Source organism: Gekko japonicus, unplaced genomic scaffold, assembly GCF_001447785.1.
Source record: "Gekko japonicus isolate JY-2015 unplaced genomic scaffold, Gekko_japonicus_V1.1 scaffold255, whole genome shotgun sequence".
NCBI classification, from domain to species: domain Eukaryota; kingdom Metazoa; phylum Chordata; class Lepidosauria; order Squamata; family Gekkonidae; genus Gekko; species Gekko japonicus.
The window spans coordinates 36485-47630 of NW_015160843.1; the positions used below are offsets into that span (position 1 = coordinate 36485).

An 11146-nucleotide genomic window follows, 5' to 3' on the forward strand; every position below is an offset into this window, starting at 1 on the left:
GCCTGCTGATGTAGTGATTAGACTTTGGAAATCCGACTGGAGGGGTACCATGACTCCGTGTTTTGTTTTGCTTTTTTAACCAGAGGAGGAAGGGGGGGCATTAAGGAGGGGGTCAGGCAGAGCCCCCATTCAGGATTGATGACAGCAGCTTGTGTGTGGGGCCAAAGATACAATCTTCTCCAGCTTCCTCCAGAGGAGCAGCAGCTCTGGAGCTCTCATCATATCCTATGTTGCCATTAATGGGTTAATCTCTTAGGATCAATGAAAACAGAAAAGTGAAATGGCACCAATCTAGGGATTTAGGAGAAGAGGGAGAGTCGAGAGCATCTACTCCACCTTTTTGCGCAGGATTCTTGGTGTCTCCAACTCAGTGTCTCTCTTTGCTCTTTACAAGGAAATGGGCCTTCACTTGGTAGAATCTTGGGCTTGGATCATTACGATCAAATGTTGGCTTCGGCTTTACTTTCAATCTCCCCCTGCTAGCCTAATGGTCCAACTTTTAACTGACCCTTATACATCAGAGTGGTCACAGGCCATAGTGAAAAAGGTGGGTACCCTAGGTATTGACCTGGAACCCCTTTATAACTGTGGTGAGGTAGCAATCTTGCAGGTGGTCAGGAGGAGAATTTGGGATATAGAAGTGCAGATCATTAATGCTGGCAGTCTTGGGGTTTGCTCTCCCTACTCATTACCCCTCTTTCCGTCACATACATCCATGGTACCGTATATTGCCAATTTGACAATCCCAGTTTTTAGGAGGGTCTTTATGCTTGCAAGGTTTAACCTTTTCCCTTCAGTAGTGGTCTCAGGTAGATACAGGGGTGTTCCGTATAAGGAAAGACTTTGCAACTGTAATTTTGGGGAACCTGATTCTGTCACCCATATTCTTTTTCGTTGTCCTAAATATTCCGTTATGCGCAATATTTTGATTCGCCCTCTTCTCCCTTCGCAGAGAGACTTTCTGGATAGGGATTTAAATTTCTTTCTAGCAGACAAGAGCCCAGCAATAACGCTATCTGTTGCAGAATTTCTGACCCATGTATGGAAGTAAAGAGTTATCCTGTAAACCTTGTAAACCATGCTAGGATTGCCTTGTATTTTGAGATATTGGGAATATTGGTTGATGTTGTTCCTTGTACCTACCCTTTAACTTTTTCCTTTGTTTGATTTATCTATGTTATGCCGAATAAAGGTTTTCTGTTTCTGTCTGTAGGAGAAGAGGCTTGGTAGTCCACAGGCATGTGGGGAGCAGTGCGGAAGATGGATGCATGAGATCTCCAAGGATAGTAGAGTACCTATAGGACTCTCTTGTGGCTCCCTTTGAATGTGGATGGCACTCTGTGGCATCCTGTCACACACACACACCCCCTTAGGTATGCCAGGGGGGGTTGCAGGGCAAACCACTCCCTCTCTCCTGGCGGGATCGAAAACCAGTTTGCAGAATCAGAAAAGGTGGAGCTTCTAGGCAATCCAGAGCAGATGAGGTTGTTTTGCTGAGGAAGTTGCCCTCTTCAGGCCGTGTGAAATTTCCTGTCAGTCTGGAATAAGAAACCTTTAGTAAAGACAACATTTATTTAAGGACTAGCGTGTTGTCTCACTTCCTGGGATATAGCCGAGCGTCTCATTCGCCATCCGACCTCTGTATAGACTGGTATAGAACTTACGCACAGCCACAAACACCCAATTTTCCTTGGTAGATAACTTGGATTGGGTCTCCAGGAATTTCCTGGAGAAGTTGGCATAACAAATGAGTCTGTTATCGTCTGAGTTAAACTCAGGGAGAGGGGCCTACTGCCCACCTTGGGTTTTGACTGTAACAGGCAATTTCAGCAGCATTCTGTCATAGTGTTGTGAATGTTGTTATACAGAAAGGCTTGATTGACCATCATATAGTTATACTGACTGTCAGTAATGTTGAACTGGATTTTTAAAATTTGTGGATTATAATTTTTCCCTCTGTATTTTTGTATCTGGAAATTGGGTCATAAACACAATGTGCTTGTAATTGGGATTGTTCTCTGTGTAAATACATAACATTCCTTTGGGGGGGGGGTAGTTCCTTTCCTTTTCTGAAATCTCCTGTTCAGTATCTCTTACAGTATAGTCCTTCCTAAACAGAGTACACACTTCTAAACTCATTGAATTAAATGGACTTGCATTGCAATCCTATGAACACGTTCCTGGTGGTAAGCACCATTTAATACACATGAATAGGGTTCTGATTCGATTGTACTGTACTGACATATGTTCCCATCTCCTGAAATCTCATATGCAGGGTCTGGTAAGTGTGCCCCACTTCATGTGGATTCTGTCTTGGAGATTTATTTAAAATAATTACCTCTTTACTTTGAACCAATGTAGGCCTCCAATCTAAAAGCAAGAATTTAAAATAATCCATTACAATAAAACAGACAAAAAAATAAAATCATGACACAAGGTACAAGAATAACAGCCATCAAGTAAAGACTCTCTAAACAATGCTAAAACCCACAAATATTATATATTTTTATTTTATTTCACGTATACCCGTCTTTTCTTCCCAATGGGGACACAACTAGGTTCTCCCCTTCTCCATTTTATTCCTACAACAACCCTGCAAGGTAGGTTAGGCTGAGCATGTGTGACTGGCCTAAGGTCATCCAGCAAGTGTATATGACAGAGTGGGGATCTGAACCTGGGCCAGATCCTAATTTGACTGTTTACTAACTACACCATGCTGGCAATGCTGCTCTGCCACAGACCTTTAGGATCAGGGTGAACAGATGTGTACACGGGAAGTGGGGCATTTAAGTGGCTCAAGGACAAGCCAAACCGAATGCCCCCTGCATTGCTGAAAGCCCAGCACTTCAGGGTCCACTTGGCTCAGATCCTGACAGCAGCACCGATAGTGGACATCTGCTCATGCATAATGAGTGGCAGCAGTGCAGAAGGAGGCAACGGGTGACCTGGCCCCCATCACTGCTGCTGCTGCTGCTGAAGGGTCTGAGCCGAGCAGCTCTTGCAGAGCTGGTGGAGCTGCTGGAGTCTGACTCCACTTACTCTTGGCTGCTAGCAGACTTTAAGGGCAAATACACACATACATCCCAGAATTTCCTGGTAGGTTAAATAGCCCGTCCACCCTAAGGTGTATAGGTTAAAAAAGGATAGCACTCTCACCTGCAGGCCTATTTTTAGGAGGCATGTGTTATGTACGCGGACCCGCACCAGGCGTCCGCGGCACAAGTAAGAGCTTGGATCCTAGAACAATGGAAACCTTGGATCCTGGATCCCCCAGCCCCAACCAATAGCCACGTTGGTGGGACATTCAGACCCTCCAATGAGAATGGGGGGTTGCTGGGTGGTGTTGTCTATAGTTGGCCTGCCGGCCGTTAGAGTTAATCTTTGTCTATGTGAAGTACAATAAACGTGTGCTACAGTATGTTGTCGTCTGAGTCCTCCATGCGGCGAACCCAGTACTTTTCAGCATGCCCATTAACAACAAACAATATGTAAGCCCTCTCTCTCACGGACAATCAGTTTTCCTTGTGTCTATTATATTTTATAGACACACCGCAGTCCCTGTATCTGGGATTGTTTCTGAACCTTTCACCTCTGCTTGCTTCTTATGTTAAGGAACGGTTCCTTATTTAGTAGTGAAACGAAGTGCTCCTTTGTACCATAATTGGGAAAACAACTTTAATTTAATATATTACCTGGTCACTGTTGAAATTCCCATGAATTTAATACATCATCATCTTAGGATCTCACAATGTGTTCTTGTTTTGGGGCTCTTGTGGTGGCAAGCCTACTTGTGCCCCACTGGAAAGTGTGAGAAGCTTGGTCATAGCTCCACAGGAATACATGTGCTAAGGTGAGAGCAAGTGGAAAACAGGCTGAAGAGCTACAAGACAGGAAGACAAAGGCCAGGTCTTAATAGACCTCGGTCTCACTGAGTTTCCACTGGGTTCTGCTGCCAGCTGAAGTCTCCCCAGTTCCAGCACAGACCTAGACTGTTGCAAGCTGATCTTCATATCCTGTTTTCACACAGCTATTTAAAGCTGAAAACACTCCTCTCTAGTTGACATGACCCCTAACAACTCTACTCTGCTGGGCAATGGTGGGTGCCTTACTCCCACTTCTCATGCTGGGGCCAAAGGCCTGATCCACAGCTGCAGACTATGTAAAGCTTTGTTGATACAGATTCTTCCTGGTTTGGCCTGGGGTTTTGTCTTAAGAACAGTAGGAACTGACCTCAGGTCTTCTGTGATCTGTTTGGCTATTGTTGCTTTCTAATGACCATGAAGGTCATACAGCGAGAGGATGGAGGACTGCTGGGCTGACCTTCAGAACATTTGGACACCAAGGCCTTTCTTGCATGGTAGTTTTGCCCAACACTATCCCATCATGCTTGGACACAATCCATATGCCTTTGTTGCACATCCTCATGTCTGAGTGCCTGAGTATATTGTTTATTTGACTCCTAAGACAGAATAACATACATCAGTACATCTCCCCCCCCCTTTCCTACCTCCTAGCCAAACAAGAAGGCCGGACCTGTGAATACAATGGCCACATCTACCAAAACGGAGAGAATTTTCAGCCCAACTGCAAACATCAGTGCACCTGCATTGATGGGGCTGTGGGCTGCCAGCCTCTGTGCCCCTTAGAGCTGCCTCTGACCTTGCTGGGTTGCTCCAGCCTCCGGCTCCTTAAGGTACCCGGTCAATGCTGCAAGACGTTTGTGTGCAGCGAAGGTCTCAAGAAGTATGGAGGGATCACCTTTGAGTATGACTGGCATGGAGAGGCAAATGGCAATGAGCTGATCTATGTGGACGAAGGTGGACACTGGAAAAACCTACCAGGTAAGTGGGCTGGGGGGAGGGATGCAAAGCACTTGTGCTGGTGGGGGGCTGTTACTGAAGCTTTGTCAATGGGATGCTTTCAGTCTCCTTTGCTATGTTAACATGTAAAAGTCTCAGAGTCTGTATTTGAAGTTCTCTGAAAACCCATCAAAGGAAATCGTACAGGCAATCATGTTTTTTTATACTGGTGTTTTGGAGATCTGAGGTTACTTAGCCAAAGAGCCTTACATGATGTATGCTAGGGGGAATTATTTGCTGTTTATGAATACTTCTCTTGACCCCCCCCATCCCCCCCAATGCACTGTACAGTAGAGAGTTGCATGAGGCATCTGCCTAGTGGAAATCTGCATGATAAGAAAAGAATAGCTTCCACCAGTGATGGGTGCCTTACTACCAGCTTCCACTTGCTGGTAGTGAAAGGAACAATGTATTAGGTTGACATATCTGGATGTTTATAAGTCAGTTATACTGTAGGGCTTAAAAGCCTTCTGCTTACTATGTGACAATGCAGTTTGATGATGGGTCTGTTCCTTAAACTGCTTTGTGGCAATATTGCATTCAGGAGACAATGTTGGGACTTGGGAGACACTGAACAAAAATAGGGGTAAGTGTGGGAGTGGCAACGAATTTCCCCGGGGTTTTGACGGCACGCTCGGGTGCTACACCAGGGCCCCCCTATCCCTCTATCTCGACCCGGCCGGCCGCCCCATCAGGGTAAAGGACAGGCACCCCCTATCACTATGAGGCCAAAGATCGAGGCAGAGCTTGATCGCTTGGTAGAACAGGGGGTGTTAGAGCCGGTTGCTTCCGCATGGTGGGAGATTCCGATAGTCACCCCAGTCGAGCCTAACGGTGACGTGCGTATTTGTGCCAACTATAAGTGCACATTGAATAAGGCCCTCCAAGACCACGCTTATCCTGTGCCAGTGGTCAGCCACGTGTTAGCCGAACTTGCGGGGTCCTGGATTTTGGCAAACTGGACTTGGCTCAGGCATACCAGCAACTGCCGATGGATGCTGCCACTGCCAAAGCCCAAACGATAGCGACTCACAGGGGGGCTTTCAAGGTGCATCGGCTGCAGTTTGGGGTGTCGGTCATGCCAGGCATTTTTCAATATTTCATGGATTCTCTCCTAAAAGGAATCCCAGGAGTTCAGCCGTTTTTAGATGACGTGCCCATCGCGACTCCGGATGCCTCGGCCTTCGCATAACGTCTCTGGGCAGTGCTACACCGTTTTGACTCCGCCGGCATGAAAGTCAAATGGGAAAAATGTCTTCTGGGGGTGCCCAGGGTGGAGTTCCTGGGTTTCGCTGTGGACAGCATGGGCATTCACCCCACCGATGGCAAGACAAACGCGATCACTCAGGCTCCTCCACCCACATCCAAGTCCAAACTGCAGGCCTTCCACGGCCTATTAAATTTTTATCATTCCTTTCTCTCCCTGAAGGCCGCAGTGGTGGAACCCCTGCACCGGCTGCTCAATAAAAACATTCCATGGGTCTGGGGGCCAGAGCACGCCGCTGCCTTCCAAGCAGTGAAGGACCTTCTGATCTCCAACTTGGTCCATTGCCACTTCAATGAGGTGCTTCCTGTGGTCCTCACCTGTGATGCCTCTTCGTACAGGGTCGGGGTGGTCCTGGGCCACCAGTTACCGGACAGACGGCAAGTGGCTGGAGGTAGCTTATTATTCCCGCACCTTGTCGTCTGTGGAGTGCAAGTATGCGCAGATTGACAGAGGCGCTTGCTATCGTAGCTGGGGTGAAAAAATTTCACCATTACCTGTATGGTTGGCCTTTCACGATCCTGACTGACCACAAACCGCTTCTTGGCCTACTGGCCCCTGACCGCCAGACCCCACAGATGACGTTGCCCCGGGTGCTCCGATGGTCTGTTTTTTCGGCAGGATGCGCGTATTCACTCATGCACCAGCCAGGGAAAGCGATGGGACACGCCGACGCCTTGAGCCACCTTCCTCTGCCTGCAATGGAGCCGGAGCTGACCCTGGCCCCCGCCCATCAGATCATGCTTCTGGAGGCTCTCCCCGACCAGCCAGTGCACATTTAGGAAGTAGCGTGCCGCACTGCCAAGGACCCGATCTTTTGCTGCGTCTTGGACTGGGTGAGAAGGGGGTAGCCCTCAGGCCTGGGGGGGCGGCGGACTTCACGGCGTTCACCTCCCACAAGGACTAGCTATCTGCGCACAAAGGCTTCTTGATATGGGGAAGCAGGGTGGTGATCCCGACCCCCTTAAGGGAACGAGTCCTAACACACGAGACACATCCGGGGGTGGTCCGGATGAAAGCCCTGGCCAGGAGCTACATCTGGTGGCCGGGGTTGGATCGGGACATTGAGGACCAGGTGAAGAGATGCCAGCCCTGTCAGGAATCCCACCCCAAGCCACCCAGGGCCCCCGCTAGAGCCTGGGAGTCCTCACACAGACCCTGGTCCAGGTTGCACTTGGATTTCGTGGGCCCGTTCCAGGGTCAACTATTTTTTATCCTGGTGGACGCCTACAGCAAGTGGCTGGAGGTAGTTCCGGTGCTGTCCATGTCCTCAAAAGCAGCAATACGGGCCATGTGGCACATCTTCAGTGCCCAGGGTATCCCCGACACCCTGGTCACAGACAATGGCATGGCGTTCACCTCCAGTGAGTTCCAGGACTTCACCCGGTACTACAGGATTTGCCACGTCAGATCAGCCCCGTTCCACCCTGCAACCAACAGCCAAGCCGAGTGCATGGTTCGGACAACCAAAGAAGCACTCCGCTGCTTGGACAGTAAGAACTAGGATTACAAGTTGGCAGCCTTCCTCTTCGGCCAGAGAACAACACCCCACACCACGACGGGATGCAGCCCTCTGGAGCTTCTCCTGGGAAGGCGCTTGACATCCCGGCTGGATCGCCTTCACCCCGATCGAGCCCCGGAGGAAGAACCGGCCACCTAGTCACCCAAGGCAGCCAGGGGATTCTTCCCCAAGGATCCGGTCTACACCAGGAATTATACGCAGGGCCCGCCATGGATTCCGGCCCGGGTGGTAAGAGTCAGGGGACCACGATCGTACGAGATCTCCAGTGAGGACAGCCAGATACTCCACTGCCATATCGACCAGCTGCGCCGGTGGGTACTGCCGTATGACCCGGAGGACTTCGAGAACCTGGACAACCCTGAGGTGGCCAGTCTACCTCTGCTACCAGATTCCGTTGCCCAGCCAGACGAGGCGCCCGGTCTACCTCCCATCAATCCACCTGCAGACAGTGCGGCCACTCCCAGGGAAGCGGCGCAACAGGAACCACAGCCGCCAACACCGACCAGCTCCCATCCAAGTGCATCGGTGTCAACCCCTGCCCCGGTTCCCATACCTCGCCACTCCACTCGAACAAGGAAAGTGCCCAACTATCTGCAGGACTTTGTGTGTGGGTATCTTTAGGACCAAGGGGGGAGGGGTGTAATGTACTCATCTCCAACCACGTGCGAGGCTAGGTCTACACGTGGTCATGTGAAGCATCCGAGCTTCGCTCCTAGAGACAATGGGCCAAGCGGATCCTAGCCTGCACCAACCCGAGGGCTAGGCTCCCGGCCAAGAGCCTATGGAACTCTCGGCCACTGTAAATAACCTATCACTGGTGTGGGGTGTGGGTTTGAGTGCACATATAAGCCGGCCTGCGAGCCGGTAACTTTCATCTTGTTCTTCACCTAATAAAGTATGAGAGCTGAATTCACTAGTAAGTCTCAGTACTTTTCAGGTTTGTCTTCACATCTTCCTGCCATTAACATTTTGAATTGTGTAGCTAATCAGGAGGCAGAGAGATAGGCCCGTGTCATAAGAAGAGACCTGCTAGATCAGACCAAAGGTCAGCCTAGTCTCACATTCTGTTTCCAGCAGTGATCAGGCAGATGCCTCTAGGAGGTACACGGCAAGACAGGAAGCCAGTTGTCTCCCCCTGTTTTGTCTTCAGCATCTGGTGTTCAGAAGCAACTTGTCTACAGAGATGGAGGCTGTGCTTAGGATGAATAGCTCGTGGTTCTGCTGCATTTGTCTGATTCTTTGTCTTGCTCCCTTCCCAAGCTCACTGTTACCTTGCACAGGTTCCAGGAGTACTTAAATTTGCTCATTTTCCCTTCATGGGTGCAGTGGTGATATAACAGGGCTTTCCTTCTCTCTGCAGTGTGGAGGCCACTCTTCCAGGCTCATGTGTCAAAACAGCAGCACAAGTGCTTGGCTCAGACTACAGACTGGTCACCGTGCTCCAAGAGCTGCGGCTTCGGCATCTCCACCCGTATCACTAGTGCCAACCCCCAGTGCAAACTGATCAAAGAGACCCGGCTGTGTCAGATCAGGCCCTGTGGGCAACCTGATTTTACCAAGCTAAAGGTGAAGTGGGAAGAGTGTGGAGAGCGTTGCTCACAACCTAGGGTTGCCAACCTCCTGGTGAGGCCTGCGGTTCTTCCGGAATTACATCCGATCTTCAGATCTGCCATTCCTCTGGAGGGAATGACAGCTTTGGAGGGTAAACTCTGTAATCTCCCTGCTGAGCTCCCTTTTCAATCTCTGGCCTCCCCAAGCTGTGCCCCCAAATTTCCAGGAATTTCCCAGCCTACAAGTGGCAACCATATCGCAACCACAATTCAGCTCTTGGGAAACGGGGTCTATGCCATGAATATCTAAAAATGTGAGCTGGCGACAGTCAGGAAAAACAGGCGAGATGAGAGCTAAGACTATTAAGTGTTCATGAATATGGTCTGTAGGATTAGGCAAGATGGGAATGGAAAGAGGTCAGCTCCCCCCAACCCCAATTGTACAATGCAATGTGCTTTTCAGTTTCAGATTAGCTTCATAGCCTTCCTAGCACCCCTTTTCTCAATTATAGGAGACCACATGTGCTGTGCTAAATGCTTCCCTCTCTTTTTTTCAGAAAGGCAAGAAGTGCCTGAGGACCAACAAGGTACAGGAACCGGTGAGGTTCAGCTATGCCGGTTGCAAGAGCTCACGCCATTACCAACCCAGCTATTGTGGGGGGGTGTCTGGATGGACGTTGTTGCGTACCCTTGCGCACTCGCACGTTGAGCATAACCTTCCGTTGCCCAGATGGAAGTTTCTTCTCCAAGAACGTCATGATGATACACACCTGCCAGTGTGGCCCAGCTCATTGCTGGCAGCTCAGTGAAGCTGCTATGGGTCCCCAGTACCAGCTCCATGGGGACATTCACAAGTTCCTGGAGTAACAGAGTCTGCTAGTAGCTCGTGAGCCAAGCTGGGCTCTGAAATGGCTCTGATCACCCCATGGACTTGAGGCCCCTCTGCTAGGGAGCCGGGACACCCTATAGCCTGCTACCATGAGTACAGATGCTACTAAAATACTGGATTTTGGAGGTACACAAATTCCCCAGTATTTGGGGAATGTTCTATTTGGTGCTGGGAACCTGGATATTTAACTATGTGAGGAATGGATCTCTGGGTAATGGGGTTAGTCTCTCACTTCAGTCCAGGTAGGCTCAGGCTGGAACTGGGCCTGGGGTGAATAGTGGAAGAGGCAACCAAAGAAATCTGCCCCCCCCCAATTCTATGTTCTTGGCTCTATGGTGCTGGGAAGCAGAAGGAAGCATAGCTTCGTAGTATGACTAGAATGAGCTGCCAAACTGCAAGCTGGTCAGACCTCTGGTACCCTGAAGGCACTATGATAGAAAAGAATGAAGTTGCGCTCCAGGCAAATAGATCTCAGCTGAACTGGAAATAAATCTTCTGCAATGCCTCCAAAGTAACTCTAATTTTCCCTAGACTGAGTTCAGAGCAGCCCCATGAGGCCTGGTTCATTCATGCAGGAGAAGGAGATGGTAGTGTGTGTGTGTGGGGGGGAGTCCTAAGCAATGTCCCCTCTAAGCCGTGGAGTCTTGTGAGCAAAAATTCCACTTTGTGAGCGACTGGCATCAAAGTTGTGAGTGAGCGACTTGGCTACTGCATAAATTAGGTTACTCTGGAGCCCTCCTTCATGAGCTAAGACAAAAATGTGTGAGCCGGAGGCTAAAAAACTGTGAGCTAGCTCACACTAACTCAGCTTAGAGGGAACACTGGTCCTAAGGCAGTGGAATGGGGACCAGTTTGGTGGGAGAACCAGGTTTGATTCCCCACTCCTCCACTTGCAGCTGCTGGATGACCTTGGGCAAGCCATAGTTCTGTTAGAGCTGTTCTCTCAAGGACAGATCTGGAAAGAGCTCTCTCAGCCCCACCTACCTCACAGGGTATCTGCTGTGGGGAGGGGCAGGGAAAGGAGTTTGTAAGCCGCTCTGAGACTCCGAGTGAAGGGTGGGG

The 11146-nt window shown here is 49.7% G+C and overlaps 1 protein-coding gene across 1 annotated transcript in view; it reads left to right on the plus strand.

Moving 5' to 3' along the window:
• LOC107117530 (protein CYR61-like) overlaps window positions 1-10062 on the plus strand; it is a 12122-nt gene extending 2060 nt beyond the window's left edge. The window contains 4 exon segments of the mRNA XM_015419672.1: window positions 4515-4841; window positions 9006-9211; window positions 9753-9851; window positions 9853-10062. Of these exon segments, the coding sequence (XP_015275158.1) occupies window positions 4515-4841; window positions 9006-9211; window positions 9753-9851; window positions 9853-10062 (842 nt within the window).
• The last annotated feature ends 1084 nt before the right edge of the window (window positions 10063-11146 follow it).